The 16959-nt window shown below is 62.1% G+C and overlaps 1 protein-coding gene across 7 annotated transcripts in view; it reads left to right on the forward strand.

Annotated features, from left to right (window-relative positions):
- The window catches only part of COL16A1 (collagen type XVI alpha 1 chain), a 103316-nt gene extending 90127 nt beyond the window's left edge, over positions 1 to 13189 (forward strand). For all 7 annotated transcript variants that reach the window (XM_075908929.2, XM_075908930.2, XM_075908928.2 and 4 more), the window contains 16 exons: positions 252 to 314; positions 1546 to 1617; positions 3887 to 3940; positions 4263 to 4307; positions 4863 to 4907; positions 5864 to 5917; positions 6354 to 6407; positions 6923 to 6973; positions 7485 to 7574; positions 8061 to 8096; positions 9603 to 9647; positions 9885 to 10073; positions 10314 to 10380; positions 10695 to 10871; positions 11144 to 11221; positions 12015 to 13189. In XM_075908929.2, the coding sequence (XP_075765044.2) occupies positions 252 to 314; positions 1546 to 1617; positions 3887 to 3940; positions 4263 to 4307; positions 4863 to 4907; positions 5864 to 5917; positions 6354 to 6407; positions 6923 to 6973; positions 7485 to 7574; positions 8061 to 8096; positions 9603 to 9647; positions 9885 to 10073; positions 10314 to 10380; positions 10695 to 10871; positions 11144 to 11221; positions 12015 to 12217 (1323 nt within the window). In that variant the 3' untranslated portion in view covers positions 12218 to 13189. The remainder of the gene's footprint in view (positions 1 to 251; positions 315 to 1545; positions 1618 to 3886; positions 3941 to 4262; positions 4308 to 4862; positions 4908 to 5863; positions 5918 to 6353; positions 6408 to 6922; positions 6974 to 7484; positions 7575 to 8060; positions 8097 to 9602; positions 9648 to 9884; positions 10074 to 10313; positions 10381 to 10694; positions 10872 to 11143; positions 11222 to 12014) is intronic.
- Positions 13190 to 16959: the final 3770 nt, after the last annotated feature.

The following is a 16959-nucleotide window of genomic DNA, read 5'->3' on the forward strand; positions in this document are numbered from 1 at the left end:
TACCGGAGCTCGAACAGGCCCGGGCAGGAGGCAGGGCAGCAGACCAGGGAGGGAAGCTCTTGGGCCAAAGGGGTTTTCTCCCGGCTTGATTCCCAGTGCTCACTAGCCCTGTGCGCACTGGGGCAGATCCGCGCTAGCGGCAGACGTGCTGAGTGGCGGCTGCCGAGCGGCATTAGCAGGGGCCGCTCACAGACCCCCGTGCCGAGCGACTTGATTCCCCCTCTAAGATCGCCAAACCTTTGTTGTTTTAGGGCCCTCCCGGGTTCCCAGGGAAAGCTGGACCGGCCGGACCGCCAGGGCCCGCAGCAGAGAAGGTGAGTGCGCCCAGGCCGGCCGGCTGTGGGGCTGGACGTCCCAAGAGAGCGGGTCCCTGGCGATTGCCTGGTGTCCTAGCCAGGGGGTTTCGGAGCACCGGAGAGAGCTGCTGCTGGCGGGGCGCCGGGTGCCACTCAGGCTGGCGTTCGGGCGTGGCTTCCCTGGCGGCGCTGTCCCTGCAGGGCGACCCGGGGGCGGGAGCTCGTGAAAAGGGGAGGCCCGTGGGGGCTGGTCTCCATGTGGATCTGATCCAGGGGCCCGCTCCTCAGAGACACTTTTCCAGCCAGCACGTCCCTTTCGGAGCCCGGCACGTTCAGCGAGGCGCCGGAGGGTTCCTGGGAGCCCTGGCAAGCACCCACCTCCCCCCTGCAGCCAAGCCGGGGTAGGAGAGAGCCCCCGTGCCGTTCGCAGGGCTCTGGGGACACCCGCTAGCTGCTGTGCGGAAGGCAGGCTGTAGAGGAGCCGGGTGGGGGGGGGGGGGGAATAGGCAGGTTTCCCTCTGCAGCGAGCCGGGGTTGCCAGCATCCCAGAGGCCGAGGTTGTGGGCTTGTGCTTTTTGGCACGGCCCCGGGAACAGCTCTGCCAGACGCTCTTGTCCACCACGCCGGGCCGGGGGACGCGGAATGGGTGCAGGATTCGGGAGCAAAGGGGGCCCGGCGCTGTGTGTGCTGGGCCCCCTGGCCACCACGCCCCGCAGAAGCCAAAGCAGCGCTGGCCAGCAGTGCTTGGCTTTGTAACAGGCCACGGGGCTAAGTCTGTCCGGACACAAACTTCCCCCTTCCTGGCCCATCTCCGGTGGCGGATCCATCATGGAAACATCCCCTGGGGACATCCCCAGCTACCTGTGGTTTGGGAGGGGCCTGCCCAGCGACGCTGCTGCTTCCCCCGTAGGAGGGGAGGAAGGAGACGCTGCAGCCTTTTAGTGCACAGGTAAAATGCAGGCCATGGAGCGCGCCGGGCGCACAGCGGGGGGCACGTCTGCAGCCTTGCGGGCACACTCCAGGCAAGAGGCCCGTGTTCCTCCTGGCTGCTGGGGCCACTCCCAGGAGATTTGCTGCTCCGCTTCCTTCCCCCCTTGGATCCGGGGGCTGGCGTGCATGGAGAAGCCCATGGAGAAGCCAGAGCGGTCTCTGGAGTACCCTGTGGGGTGGCTAGGGGCGCCCGGGGCTTTGTACCCATGCAGTAGCCTGGCAGAGGGCAGCGGTTTCACTCTCCGTATGACGTTTGCAGGGCAGTGAAGGGATGCGTGGCCCCACCGGGATGCCAGGGCCCCCAGGATCCCCGGGGCCTCCCGGAATACAGGTGAGTGTTTCTCTTCCCTGGCTGAATTCCTGACTGGGCGGAGAGCTCGGGGGGTTCCATGGGGAGAGGGAACGCAGGGGAAGGGAAGGGCCCCTACCTGGGGGCGGTGGCTGGAGCTGCAAGGGCTGCTGGGCCGTGGCTGGTTGGGACAGTCCTTCGTGGTGTGGACGAGGAGTTCAGCAGAGAGCAGAGGCCCGGCGGGGTGGGGTTCCAGCAAATGGAAGCTGCTCCCCCTCCCCTGGCATGAAAACCCAAGACCGTGGCCCTGCCGAGCTACGGTGCCAGCCCTGGGCCCAAAGCGCCTCTGCATTTGTGCCCCGGCCAGAGGGACGCTGCCTTCAAGCCACGGCGCGTACCACGAGGCCCCAAGCAAATCCGGGGGCTGCAGCAGCTATCCAGCCGGAGCCAGGATGGAGCTGGGAACCAGCGTCAGGGCTCTTCCCAGCTCCTCCCTGGGGCCCCGTCCCTGGCTGCGGATGATCATCGGGGAGAGTCTCTTCCACACGTTTTATCTCATCCCATGGGCTGCTGCGTCGCCCTGCCTCTGTCCCGGGGCGCAGATTGGGGGGGGGGGAGCCAGCAGCTCTCCATTCCATCCAACAGCAGGGTGGGACCTGCCTCTTGGGGCCGGGGCTCTGTATTTCAAACAGAGGGATGGGTTCTCGCCCCGTGTGGTGGCATGTCGGGTACCCCCCGCCCCTGCACCCCGTCTGCAGCAAGATGAGCCTCTGCCCGCCAGTAGAACAGAGGGGGGTTATTGCTCCTCCAGGATACAGCATAGCACAGACGTGCTGCGGTTTCAGGAGTCAGGGCCAGGCTGCCTCAGACCCCTTGGATTAGGGGGTCCATTGTCGTCACTAGACCCTCAGCTAAGGCTGCTCCCTTCATGCTTCCCAGCCAGCAACTGCCCCTTCCCCCGAAACCTCCCTTCCTTGTTCCCTGCCTGCCCTCAACCGGTCCGACAGGTTGGGTCTTTTGTGACTTAAGGCAGCCGTCCGGCTGGGCAGTGCTACAGGTACCGGCCAGTAGGGGTCACCCCAGCCCACACAGCCACCAGTGGATGCCCAGAGGGTGTGGCCTGCCCACTACATCACATCCCGGCCGGGGTTTCTGGGTTAAAACCGTTGGGTGAATCAAAGACTCCTAGAAGTGGAAGGGACCTCGCGAGGTCATCGAGTCCAGTCCCCTGCCCTCACGGCAGCACCAAGCACCGTCTAGACCGTCCCTGACAGGTGTCTGTCCAACCTGCTCTGACATATCTCCAGGGATGGAGATTCCACACCCTCGTAGGCAATTTATTCCAGTGTTTAACCTCGCTGACGGGCAGGAAGTTTTTCCTCATGTCCAACCTAACCCTCCCTTGCTGCAGCTTAAGCCCGTTGCTTCTTGTTCTATCCTTGGAGGCCAAGGAGAGCAATTTTCCTCCCTTCTCCTTGTGACACCCTTTTAGGTACCTGAAAACCGCTCTCGTGTCCCCTCTCCGTCTTCTCTTTTCCAAACTCAACAAGCCCAATTCCTTAGGCTTCCCTGAAAGGTTTTCTAGACCTTGAGTCATTCTTGTTGCTCTTCTCTGGACCTTCTCCAATTTCTCCACCTCTTTGTTGAAATGCGGTGCCCAGGACTGGACACAACGCTCCAATCAGTGCCGAGCAGTGAGACTGGTCTGGGCTATGCAGGCGATCAGATCAGATGGGCGTGAAAGTCTCTTCCAGCCTTAAAATCTGTGACTCTGAAACGGGATTGGCCTGGGTTGGAACCAGTGGGATAAACACCTGAGTGGGGGCAGTGTAGATATTGGATCACTGCTCTCCGCCCGTCGGCCCCCGGGTACCAGCCATCCTGTACCCATGCTTGCTGGGTTAACGCACTCCCTGGCATGCCCACGTCCTACTGGGATGTCCGACCTGGGGAGCCTGTTTGTGCCTGGATAGAGGCACTCATGCAGAGGTTCTACATGACTCCTGTGATGGCAGCCCAGCGAGGGCTCAGAGGGTCGTGAGTTCTCTCCCCGCTCGGGTGGAGACCCGCTAGTGGCTGAAGTCCAGGGACTGTTACAGCAGAAAGGTCATGGCACCAATGGCACAGTCCGGATGGCAAGTGAGGGATACTTGTGCCTGCTGAGCACCAGTTCTCAGCCCCCCGCCCGGAGCCCTTGCCTTGGTATTCATGGGCCCCCGCTGAGATCCGCCCAGCGGAGGAGGCGGGGTGAACGAACAAAAGTCTTGCGAGTTCTCTCATTCTTGGTCTTGCTTTCCCCGGCGTGTCGCAGGGCCCAGCCGGCTTGGAAGGCCTGGATGGCAAAGACGGGAAGCCAGGGATGCGGGTAAGAACACGGGACGGGGTTTTGTACCTGTGTCCCCACGGGTCTGCTGAGAGCAGGGCCCCGGCGGGCGTGGAGGATTCGCTGACCTGCTCAGCCTGGGCCGAGGCACGAAGCGCAGCCCCGATGGGGGGGGGGGGGAGTTTGGCCTTCGCCCCAAGTGCTTGGCCAGCTGGGAGGGGGAGCACAGGGAGAGGCTGTTCTCCCCGGAAAGCAGGGAGCGGGATCCCACTCCTGGGGTTCCTCCCCCGGGCGGGATGCCAAACCCACTTGCAACATCTTGCCACAGCCACCCTAACTCTGTGTCCTCTGCCTCTTTCCTTAGGGCGACCCGGGTCCGGCAGGGCCGCCGGGAATGAATGGGCTTCCGGTAAGTTCTGCCTGAATTCCTGAATAGCCCCCGTTTGGGGGACGGTTGGGCCTTTCCTTCCCAGACTTTCATCCTGACCCAGGCCCCTCCCCAAGAGCCCCTCCCGTGCTGCCGACTGCCGGGGCCTGCAAGGATTCAGAGGGCGAGAGTCAGCGGGTAGCCCGGCTTTCCTTGAGCTCCCCAGATTGCCACGCTGGCCCTCTCCCTGGGAAACACCCCCGCGACTGGGGGGGGCAGGCCTTGTGAGCGGGAGGGGGCGGTATTCGGGGGCGGGGGGAAGAGGGCTGATGAAGAGGAAGGAGAAGCGCTGGACTCCGGAGCTGGCGGAAGCGTTGCCACCTCTACCAGCCGCCTGAGGTAATTCCCCAGCCGCACGCGGGCTGCCTGTCTGGGGCCCCGGGGGGGTTATGGCTCGGAGAGCGCCTTGGCCGTGGCCTGCCGGCGTGGCTGGGTGTCTCCGTGCCCGAGGAGGGAAGGCGGGGCAGGGCACCCAGCCTGCCACCACGGCCTTGCTCAGCAGATGCTGGAGAGTCATTCTTCTCTTCTCCCTGCCAGGGCTTCAAGGGGAAACCCGGCCACCCGGGGCTCCCGGGCCAGAAGGTAAGCTGGGGGATCCACAGAGGGCACCGGGCCGCTGCTGCTTTGGGAGACCTCCCCTCTTTCTGAGGGGGGAACTCTGGGTCCCCGGGAGCCGGTTGCTGACCCTCGTGGGGCACAGAAGGGCCGCTTGTCCCCGGGGCGGGGGGCACATTGGGGTGGCACATAGCCTCTGGGCCGGCTGCAGGGGGGGAATGTCGCCCTGCGTGGGGCCAGAGGGGTCTCGGCCCGGCGAGGGTCTGGGGGGGAGGGGGGCTATGGGAGGGTGGCGGAGCATCGCGTGTCCGCTATTTGAAATTCCCTGCTCCGGGTGGCTGCCATGACCTCAGCACCCGTCATTCTCCAAGCCCGTCACTCCGGGCTAGTGCGTCCAGGAGTCGTCCCCCCACACCCGGCCCGTGCAGCGAGCAGCCCTCAGCGTTCACCCCCTGCGCGCGCACGGAGCAGGCGGCTTCCAGGGAGGGAGATTCACCCGCCTGGCTTGTAGCCGGGCCGGGGTGGGCGGTGAGGTGCGTGTGACACGTGGCCGTGGCTTCCTCTGGTGGTCCAGCCCAAGCCACTTCTCCCCAGGGTGGGTCTGTTTCATCGCTGGGTGCCAAAGCGGGATTGCTCGCTCAGCTGGCAGGAGAGCCTGGCTCCTTCCTGGGGGGCGGGTTTCAAAGAGCTGGATAATGTTAGGATCCTGGCACGAGCTGGGGAAGGCACCAGCTGAGGGCCCAGGCTGAGGGCAGCAACGCCAGCTAAGAGGAGGCGACAGTCATGGGTCGTGGCTCTTAGATCGTGGCACTGCCCACATGGAATGGGAGGCTGTGGCGCGCCCCTGCCCAGGGAGATGCCAGCGGGGCCAGCCAGCGACCGGCTCTGGGGCGGACAGGCCCCGTGCAGCCCAGCCTCCCTGTCCCCCGATCTCCGCCCACACGTGGTGCACACTGCCCCAGGTCGTGTGTTCTTCCTTCTAGGGCGACTGTGGCAAACCCGGGCCTCCCGGGAGCAGCGGCCGGCCAGGGGCAGAGGTGAGTCAGAGCAGAGCGGAAGGACGTGGGTGATGAGAGCAGCGTGCGCCGTGTGTGGCTCCTGGCTGTGACCCGCCACCGGCCACGCTCTATGGACCGGCGTGTTTCTGCCCCCCTCCGACCGCTCATCCCAAGCCCCTCGCAGGGTCCCAGAGCTCAGACGCCAGCCCTAACCCAGTTCAAGAGCCCGGCGCCCGAGTCAGCTGACGTGAGTCAGCCACTTACAGGGTAGACTCACCCCGAGGGACGCGGCTACCTCGGGTCACAGCCGCTGAAGATCTGGCTGCACACACACGCCCCGTCTGGGGAAGGGGCTCGGCTCCCCACTGGCCGGTCTCATGCTCTTGCGGACAGGTCAGCTGGGGGAGGACGTGGGGCGGGGGCACGGTGCAGGCGGCCACAGAGCCCCTCGGTATAATCGCTCCGTCTTTTGCAGGGGGATCCTGGTCCCATGGGACCCCAAGGCAGACAGGGCCCTCCAGGCCACGTAGTAAGTGGAACCTTTGCTCTTGTTGAGACGGGGGCGCGGCGTCCTACTGAGGCTGTTTTCATCCAACACCGACGGGGGAAAACAGGGCTGGGGAGCTCCCTCCAGCGCCAGCCTCGCCCAGCAACAAGCGCTGCCCCCGGGGCGGGTGGGGGCGGGGGGACATTCCGCTCCTGCAGTTCCAGCCTCGCTCAGCAGGAGGCGCTGTAGTGATGGCATTTCACTTGCCCTCGCATGCAATGAGTAGCCCTGGGCAAGCTCGACCGGACAGTGTCCAGAAGGCTGGGGGGGGAGGGGAGATGCTATGGCGATTCTGGCCCCCGCTCTCTTACTCCCCCTCCGCCCCCATGGTGTTCAGTCGCCCATTGCTGACACATCTGCCCTGTGCCCTGCTGTGGTAGCCCTGCCCCTGCCCGCTGGCGGGTAGGAGCCAGTCGGCCTCGTCCTAGGGCCGGCTTTGGCCGCTGCTCCCCGTTAACTGTTCCTCTGTCAAAGCCTCCTTTCTTCTCGCTTGCTAGGGTCCCCCAGGAAGCCCAGGCCAGCCGGGCCCAGCTGGAATCACGAGCATGGTAAGCGCTGTCCTTCCCCCGAGGCCTCCCCACTGGCATAGATCCCTCGGGGCATGTCTAGTGCCCTGCAGCCTCGTTCCCCCCGAGCGGGCTGCAGACGGGAGCGTGAACCCCCCCCTTGGGGTTTTCCCCGGGGGTCACCCGCGCTTTGCTTGGCCCCCAGGCAGAGGCTGTGCACTGGCGGCTCCAGCTGAGCATCCTTTGCCAAGCAGCGCTGGCTGGTTGGCTGGTGGCACGTGCCACTGGGCCATGCCGGGCCAGGCGCCGGAGCCAACGCGGCCACCGATGGGACTCGGAAGGTCGCCTGGGGTCTGATGCCGGATCCAGTTCTCCAGTCTCAGCTGGATCAGGAGCCAGGCGAGGGGATGGAGGGCCCAGCTTCCAAAGAGGGCGTCCACCTCTGGGGACCCAGCTCGGCCGTCGAGCCCCCACCCGGGTCTGCACCTGGCCCCTTTAACCCACTGTTGGTGGCTTCGTCTGAAACGGGCTCTCCTTTTCCCCCATTCTCCAGGGCCTGAAGGGCGAGAGGGGCTCTACAGGAGAAAGAGGCCTCGCAGGGATGCCCGGGCAACCCGGGACCCCTGGCCACCCTGGACCACCCGTGAGTGCTGCATGGACGTGGAACAGGGAGATGCTAGAACCTGAAGCCAACAGTGATTGGGGAGACAGGGGGATATGAAACACCGAGCCCCTGTTGGAGCTGCGTTGTGGGGGGGACAGAGAGCACGGCACGCTGGCCAATCGTGGCATGCCAGTCCGGGCTCTGCCAGGCTCAGCCTCTCCAGCCTTCTGTGCCCGCTGGGGGCAGTGTGGACGTGGCGCTGTCCAGCCACACGACAGCACATGCAGCGCCGTGCCACATGCAGGGGCTGCCCCGGTGACCTCCCCGTTGGGCGCTGTGGAGTCTTTACGCCCGATGCACGGTGCCCACCCTGGCTGGCGAGGCCTGGGCCCACGCTGTGTTCTCAGCCACAGCATCCCCGGCGGGTTGGGGTTCCTGGTCCCTGTCACCAGGGGCATGGGCGTCGCGTGGGCTGGAGCAAGGAGGGCTGCGGAATGCTTCACGTCGTGCTCTTTGATTTCCCAGGGTGAGATGGGCGCGGATGGAGCCGCCGGGAAAGAGGTATCGTGAGCTCGGCTCTCCCCCTCGTGCACGCTCTGTCATAGGAACAGAACGTAGGAGCGGCCGTACTGGGTCAGACCAAAGGTCCATCCAGCCCAGTGTCCTGGCGGCCGACAGTGGCCAATGCCGGGTGCCCCCGAGGGAGGGAACAGAACAGGGAACCATCCAGTGATCCCTCTTCTGACAAACAGAGGCTGGGGACACCATTCCTGCCCATCCTGGCTAATAGCCATCAGTGGACCTATCCTCCATGAATGTACTTAGCTCTTTTGTGAACCCTGTTCAAGTCCAGACCTTCACAACATCCTCTGGCGAGGAGTTCCACAGGTTATGTGTTGCATGAAGAAATGCTTCCTTTTGTTTGTTTTAAACCTGCTACCCATTGATTGAGCTCTAGTTCTTGTGTTATGGGAACAAGTAAATAACTTTTCCTTATTTACTTTCTCCACACCAGCCCTGATTTTATAGCCCTCTCTTATATTCCTCCTTCGTTGTCTCTTTTCTAAGCTGAAAAGTCCCAGTTTTATTAACCTCTCCTCATTGGCAGCTGTCCCAAACCCCTCAGGGTCACGCAGTGCTCTCTGCTCCCGGCACGTTAGTGCAAGAGGACTGTGTTTGCAGTCGGTGCCATCACCAAGTCTAGGCCCACAGCCCCTGCTTAGGCATCCTAGCGGGAAATAGCTCCCCACCCCCTGTCCCCCACACACACAGATTCCTGCATTGCCCACTTGCTGCCACCGGGGGCACCATCCCATCCCAGGCTGCCGGAAGGTGGGACTTCCTGGTTTGCCATCAGAGTGGAGGAAGTGACAGTTCCCTGGTTCCACCCCACGGCACCTTGGGAAGGGTGTACCAGCGACATGAATAGGCGGGGCTTTAGCGGGTCTGTCTTACTCCATGAGCTCTGGCAGACTCTCCAGAAGGGAGCCAGTGGCCAGCGTGTGGAGAATAAAAGGCAATGTCCCAGCAAGCGCATGCGACGTACATAAGGGCTCCTATCCTACAAGGGGGCGGCAGGGGCTGAACTCCCTGCCCCCACCTTCCTGCTTCCTGCACCCGGCAGGGTCGGTCTAACAAGGCAGGGCCTCGGCCAGGCGGGGTCGGGCTCCTTGGCACGAGAGGAGAGAGCAAAACACTGAGCACGATCAAAACCCCACGAGCGGGGTGCCCGAGTTGACGTGGTGCATCTCTGGCCTGTGCCACGCAGGGCCCCGGTGGTCAGAAAGCATCACTCCCGGCCCGACCCTCTCGGACTCAGACGTGGCACCCAGCTGCCCAAGGGGAGGCAAAGCTCTGGGCCAGATCCTCTGCAGCTGTTCAGAAACCTCATGGATCCTCAGAGCCCTCCCCAGCCACAGCTACCTGTCCTGTCTGATAAATCCTTCCACCCAGGCTTAGCCCCCGGCACCGAGACGGGCAGGGGCCACCGGCCCTAGGTCTAGAACCCATTTTGGAGCAGCACGTCTCTTCCTGTGGTGCTCACAGCTCCCTCCTGCCTCCTCCTAGGGCCCGCCGGGGAATCCTGGACCTTCAGGACCAGCTGGCCAGAAGGTAAGGGCAGGTTCCTTCGCTCCGTGACGCTGAGCCTGCTGCCCCACCGAGGTGGCTGTGGAGGTGAATTTTCCCCAGCAGCTCTCCTGTGCCTGGGATCCCTGGCGGGACCGGCCCTTGCCCGTGCTGCCCAGAGAGCTGCTGTGCTGCCAAGAGCTCCCGTCTGCTGGCTGGGTGGGGACGAGAGACTGCAGAGATTTCTGCTCTGACCGTGTCTGGCTTCTTCCTGCATTCCAGGGTGAGGCTGGCACGGCAGGGGAGAGAGGGCATCCTGGAGAGAAGGGGAGATCTGGCATGCCCGGAGGACCAGGGAAAAGCGGCTCCATGGGCCCCGTGGGGCCCCGTGGTCCTCCAGGAGAGAGAGGCCAACCAGGCTCCCCTGGACCTGCTGGCAGCCCGGGGAGCCCCGGACTCCCCGGCTCGATGGTAAGGGGGGGGACGGGGACGGGGGAAGGGCCTGCTGCTGGGATGGGGGTGGGCAGTTCGTGCAGAACAAAACAGCCTGAACCAGGGTTCACAATCCGACCCCGCACGCCAGGACTCCAGCGGGCCATTCCTGGCTCTGCTACTGACTCACTGGGGGGCCCCGGGGGAGGCTTGTAACCCTGGTGCCTTTTCCCAGGCTGAGCTTTGCTTTGTGGTTTTTCCCCACCCCGCTCTTTCTAGGGCGACATGGTGAATTACGACGAAATCAAGCGGCTCATCCGGCAAGAGCTGAACAAAATGTTTGACGGTAAGCAGCGCGGGGGGGAAGGGGGGGAGGCCGGAGGGCCAGCCCGAGCTGCCGCTGACGGCTTAGCACGTGGCGTGTCTGGTCTGAAAGAGCTGCAGCCCTCTCCGGAGCCAGGTGGCCGAATCCCGGAGGGGTCGACTCTGCCCTTCCTGCTCAGCAAGATCAGCTGAGCGCTCCCGAGTGTCCGGCATGACGACTGAGGAGCGGACGGTCTGGGCTGCCCTCCCGCCACGGGCTGCCCCCTTTGAGTCAGCGGTCCGAGAGCAAGAGCCTGGGGGGGCTAACCCATCTGGTTCCCTTTCCCGCCCCTGCAGAGAGGATGCTGTACTACTCCTCCAGGATGCAGTACCCGGTGGAGATGGCTGCCACGCCAGGTCGACCAGGCCCCCCTGGTAAAGATGGGTTGCCAGGGCGCCCAGGGCCTCCTGGATCCCCTGGCTTACCGGGACAGATCGGCAGGGAAGGGCGCCAAGGCGTGCCGGGCATGAGAGGTGAGTCGTTCCGGAAGCCGAGTATTGGCATCCCGTGTTCCCTGGGATGGCCTCCGGGGTCGGGAGGGGAGGGGAAGGCTGGGAACAGCCTGGTGGCAGCAGCTGGGATTCACGGCGGCAGGTTAAGGGCGCCCCAGAGCAAAGGAGGCTCCTGCCAGGCAAGGTTAGGCCTCGCGCCGTCTCTGTCCACTGGGGGCCTGGCATGTGCTCGCTTTCGCGTCCTTTCCTCCCTCTCGCTGGGCGAGGTTCTTACTGCTCCCTCGCGCTTGCAGGCGAGCCAGGCACCAAAGGAGAAAGGGGAGAGAAAGGCACCGGCCTCGTGGGAGAAGTTGGCCCGCCAGGGGCGCCCGGTAAGACTCCTTCGCCCTGCACACGACACAACGGGCATGTTTAGGGTCGGCCCTTCCCGGCACAGGGTGGCGACAGACCCCCGGGGCTCCAGAGGCAAGTCGCCTCCTGGTTCAGCGTCTCCCAACCATGTGAGACAGAGGGACGGGTTCCGTCCAAACCCTCTGAACTGTGGTGGGCCAGCTTGCAGTTTCAGGCCAGAAGGGCGCCCCAGAGCCCCATGTCTGACCTGGATCCCGCAGGCCACCAGTGAACCATGAACCCAACAAGGAAAATCGGGCCCATGCGTCCCAGCCAGCGTTCCCTGTAAGCTGAGTGCTTGGGCGGCTGCCCAGGAGAGATTCAAGCGCCGCCCCGCTGACTGGCAGAGCACCCACAGCTTGTGTTTCTCTTGGTGGTGCACATCTGCACATGCCTTGGTGCACATCGCAAAATTTATTCTGCACCGGGCTGGAAAAAAAAAAGAGGGGACATTTGTCACAGCTCACAGCTCTTACGTACCACAGGCAGGGAACGGGAAGGACCAAGTGCCCCATGCCTGAGGCCCGACAATGGCAGGGAAATGATTTGTGAGATAAGCCCCGTTAATCCTGGCCAGTGACCCCCACTGCAGAGGAAAACAAAACCATCCCTCACCTCCCAGGTCACTGCTAGTCTGACCTGAGGAAAAGTCCATCCTGACCCCACACAGAGCCCTGAGCACGGAGCAAGAACCAGTCGCCAAGCCTCTGGGGTGGTCGTTGCAAAATCAGCCTTCTCAGCGCCTCTCTTCCCTTCCCCTCGTTTCTCCTCCAGGTCCCCAAGGGCCACCAGGATACGGCAAGCTGGGTCCGCCCGGGCCTATGGGACAGCAAGGCAACCCAGGCGTTCCCGGACCCCCAGGCATGACAGGGCCGCCGGGAAAGACCGGCCATTGCAACCCTTCCGATTGCTTCGGCATGATGCCCCTGGAGGAACCCATGTACCAGCCCAAATCCATGAAAGGACCCTTAGGCTGAGCGGACCTGGAGGGCATTTTCACCAAGGACTCCATTGGGAATGACCAAAGCTCGGGCCTCGCGACTGGTCGTGACTGATTTTGTTTTTTATTGCTGTTAATATTTGTTTCCTCTCGATTTCCAGTGGGGTTGACGTGTCAGCGTGTGTGTGCGTGTGCGTGTCTCTGCTTGTGTGTGTAAAGGGCATTGGGCACCGCCTTCTGTGACCAGCCAAAATACCTTTCCGGACCGGGTCTTCGTGTAGCATCGCCCTGACCGGCTCTGGAGCCCCATGTGTCTCCTCTGGCTTATCTTTTCAGTTCATTCGTAGTCGTTCAGCACCTTGTCATCACCAGCGCTGGGGCTGGAAGAGCGGGTGGTGAAGGGACCGTTCTTACCGGTCGTGCCGCTGCGCAGGCTCAGCTGTTACGTGGGGGGAACTTCAGGCACTACTCCGCCCCGGGTGTGAAATGACATATCCCCATTTCCCATGCCTGCGTCAATTCTTCCCCTGCCCACCCGGGCCTCTCCTTTTCCTCTGCTGCTCCTTTGGTGTGTAACGTGCCAGGGTCAGGTGCGCTGTCAGCGCCTCCTTGTCCAGGTACCGATGTCTCTCCGGCGGTGGAGAGAGTTCTTGCATAAAGTCTTGGCCCTCAGCACAGTGTCATTACGGGGAAAAATAAGACCAAGCAAGTTGGCTCAACAAGACACATTTTCAGGAGGCCTCTGCATCTTCTCATAGCCATGAAGCAGAACACTCGGCGGTCTTGCTGGCCTTTAACTCAAAGCCTTTACGTTCCGGGGAAAAACAAGTGTCTAACCTAAAAACCACGACTGGATTGCTAAGCGCTCGACCCGTTTCCAGCTATTAAAATCCACCGTCGGAGTGGTCCGTCACCACTTCGCAGCTCTGTGCGAGGAAGGGATGTTTTCCTCCCTGAAGCAGGGTGAATCTGGTGAGCAAACAGAGATAATAAAAACATTCCTGCCCAAGCTTTGTTTGCATTTATTTTAGCTCTTTTGCCAGTCATCCTTAGGACTGGAATTCTACCAAATTGTCTGCCCCTTACCAGGGGTCCACGAGAATTTTTGATGGGGACCCACTCCAAGATATTGGTAAGTGGTCATGGGCCGCACTTTTCCACGGAGGGGATGCGGGGGTGGGACAGATGCTGGGTGCAGAAGGGAGCTCAGGGTAGGGGACTAGGGTCCAGGAGAGGCTGTGGGGTCTGGGAGTTTGGATGACGGAGGGGGTTGTGATCTGGGGCACAGGATCCAGGAAGGGATATGGGTGCAGGAGAGGATTCTAGCCTGGGGAAGGGGTGCATGGTCTGGGCAGGAGTTGGTGGGAGGAGGCGGTAGAGTGCCAGAGGCACATTCTAGCCGGAAGGCGCTTTCCTAAGCAGCCCCCGGCCAGCAGCCGGGCTGTGTACATGGCTCTCCCTGCTAAGGGGAGGCGGGAGGGAAAGGCTTTCCCCACTGCCCCCATCCCCAGAAAAATCTATCAGCTCCTGTTGGCCAGAAACCAGCCAATGAGAGCTGAACTCTCCCTGCCCCCAGCAAAATCTCTCAGCTGTCATTGGCCAGTTTCCAGCCAATAGACGAAAGATTTTGCTGGGGGGGAGGGGAGCACGCTGAAGCCTCTCCCTCTCTCCCTGCACCTCAAGGAGCCATAGGAAGCAGCTAGCCGCTTTGAGCAGCCCTGCTCCCTGCTGCCAGGGCAGGCGTGGGCCGGATCAAACGGCTCAGTGGGCCGGATTCGGCCCGTGGGCCATACCTCATCTGCCGCTGGACCAGCACCTTCGCATATCCCTGCGCACACTCTCCACCAGGGCTGTAGCCCCATGTACTGCTTTCCTCCATGGCACCCCCGTAATCAGCTGTTGTAAGGCAGCTACTCGGGCACCTGCCCACGCCTGCGCCAAACACTATGCAGCGGAGACTCCATCAGCCTCCGACACACCATTGGGCCAAACAGTGTTATCCACAGCTTACTCACCAACTCCGCCGCCCCTTCCTCCGCACTGGGCCGCTGCTCCATAGTCCCCTAAGCCGGAGCACCCACAGGGAAGAAGAAGGGAAGATTACTTACCTGGGCAGCAACGGAGGTGCTTCGAGATGGTTTCCCCGTGGGTGTTCCACGACCGTCCCTCCTCCCCTCTGCGTAGAGAAGGAACCGGGAGGATGGTTAGCTGTGCCTGCAGGATAGCAGCCCCGAGCGGCGCATGCCGGCTGTCCTGTGTATGCAGCCTACCTAGGGCGTGGCTACCATAAATCTCGACTAGAGGTGCCGGGGTGCACAGACACCTCAGGGGGTGCACCCACGGGGACAACCATCTCAAAGAACCACAGTTCCCTTCCTTTCACGCCCACAGACGGATTGCTTAACCTGCCGGGCTTGGTGGTGTTTTACATCTTTGGACCACGCAAACCCATCTAGAAAGCTAACCAGTCCTGCCTCCTCCGGTAAACCTATTGATTTAGCATTGGCAACTGGATCTGGCCTGCATTTATTATGGCGCTGTAGAGATTTGCCACTGCTCTTCTAGGGCCATAAACCTTCACAGAACGATACAATTGTCAGTAGGGATGTAAAGTGCTGACTATGCAAACCCATCACAGGCACTATCCTCTCCTGGAAAGAAAGGGTGGGATAAGACAGAGGGTGGAGAGCCCTGGGTCAGATGGGTGTGAGAGAGGCGTACGGGAGCGTGTGTTTGTGTTGTCTCTTCCGGTGCAAATCTTTAAAAGAAGATCAATAAAAAGACTCCAGCCACTCAGGTCAACTTGCTGTTAATTGGAAGGTTTGTACTGCAGAGTTTTGATTGATGGCCATTAAACTCACTTGAAGACAAGTAGTTTTTCCAGGTGTCCCATATTGAGCATAGGGAAATAAGAGCGCTCTAGAGTTGGTTACAGTCGGTCCTTGCTGTTGTTAATATTGATCCCTGAGAGCAGCCCAAACTGCGGCTCAGCTGCATCCATCCATTGAGCTGCTAATTCAGAATATGAATTGGGTAGCCTGCACGTACACAGAGTGGGTCTTGGGAGCTCCGTCAGCCAGACTGCAGCCCTCAGTGGAAAGTCTGCACATTTACTGCTCCAGAAGGTGGGGTGAAGAAAACCCACGGCTGTTAAGTATTGATGTGCTTGAGTAAATGAGCAGCCCGGAGCCCAGCAGAATTCCCATTATTCTCGTTAGCCGTAAGAGGAGTAATTTCCTGAGGCGCAGTATTTAAAATTGAACCCAGCATGGCTCCCGCAGACGCTGCCTTCCGAATGTCGGCTGCTCACTCCCCCCATGACAGCGAGACGCTGTCTCCGTGCCATTAACGCGCTTGACGAACAGGGTGTAAATTGGCACCGCACGCCACTTCAAACAGGGGAGGGCAGAGTTGCCAATTAACTCTCCTTGTACTTCCCGTGGTTGCCACTGCAGCCTGCCCTCGGCAGCACCTGCTTACGCGTCTGCATTTGGGCACGTTTCCATAGGCACTCACCATTTCTTAGCAACCAGTGGAAGCAAAGGCGCCCTTTGGCATGGCTGGACTAGCAGGGCGTCGGGTGGAAGCTCACGCTTTTCTCTAGCTCTCTCCGAGCAGTGAATGCTGCCGGGAGTTAGGACTCCATCAGAGAGCAGGGAGTGAGGGCCAGCGAGTGACTTCATCAAAGCCGAATGCGTTGCAGTTTGCAGAGAGCTGGCAGGCTGCTACAACCAGCACCGAGACTGCACCACAGTACCAAGGCCCAAACACTCCCTCTTGCAGGGGGCAGGGAGGTCAGCAGCTTCACGGTCAAGCCTAAGGAGCGCAGATGCTAGAAATGGATCTGACCCCTCAGATCCTCCAGTCTCTGCGTGGGGCCAATGGAGGGTTTGTTCCCGGCAGTACACTGGCTCTCCGGCCTTAGTCTTCTCCCCAGCTTGCGACTGGAATGATTTCCTAAGGAGCTCTGCCCAGCCGCAGAACGACCAGAAGTTTGGATCAGAGGCGGGAAGACGGGCACAGGGGCGGGGTTTAGGGCTGAAGGGGTGAATTTGGGTCAGAAGCAGGGGGAGGGAAGAGACGGGGCGGAGTTGGGGGTGAAGGGGACAGCGCTTGGGGGAGGGAAGAGGAGAGTGGATGCTGCCGGAGGGAGCGAGGGTGTAAGAGCAGCCAGGGCCGGGTGAGCAGGGGAGGAGGGAACGCAGCGAGAGGAGAAGGCCTCCCGGCGAGAGCTATCCTTGTCCCCCGCCCCTCCATCCCCGCACGAGCCCCTTGCTCAGAAAGAAGGAAGGGTTATCGTTATGGGGGCAAGGCCTGGGCCAGGCAGGACAGGGTGCGGGCATAGGGCAGGGTGTGGGTCCGGACAGGAGTGGGGAAGAGGGGCCAGGCCATGGGGCCAGAGGCAGGGCAGCGGGGTGGGTTTGAGGCCAGGGCGGGGGCGTAGGGGCCTGGGATGGGATCTGGGTTCAGAGGCAGGGGGAGAAGGGCACTAGGAAGGGGGGGGGGGGCGGAGGAGAGGGAGGGGGGGTTGATGGGGCAGAGTTTGGGTCAGAGCCAGGGGCGGGGCTTGTAGCTGTAGAGAGGCAGGGGGCGGGGTTGGGTGGGATGAAGGGGCGGGGTTTGGGGCAGGAAGATGGGCCCAGGGGCGGGGCTTGGGGCCGAGGGGCGGGGCTTGTCGTAGAGGCGGGGGGGGGGGCCTACGGGCGCACTCCCGGCAGGCCCTTTAGGAGCTCCTCCCACGCTCCCCTAGTCACGTGACCTCCCTCTGGGCGGAGCATC

Source organism: Pelodiscus sinensis, chromosome 26 (assembly GCF_052426305.1).
Source record: "Pelodiscus sinensis isolate ZL-2025 chromosome 26, ASM5242630v1, whole genome shotgun sequence".
Lineage (NCBI taxonomy): Eukaryota > Metazoa > Chordata > Testudines > Trionychidae > Pelodiscus > Pelodiscus sinensis.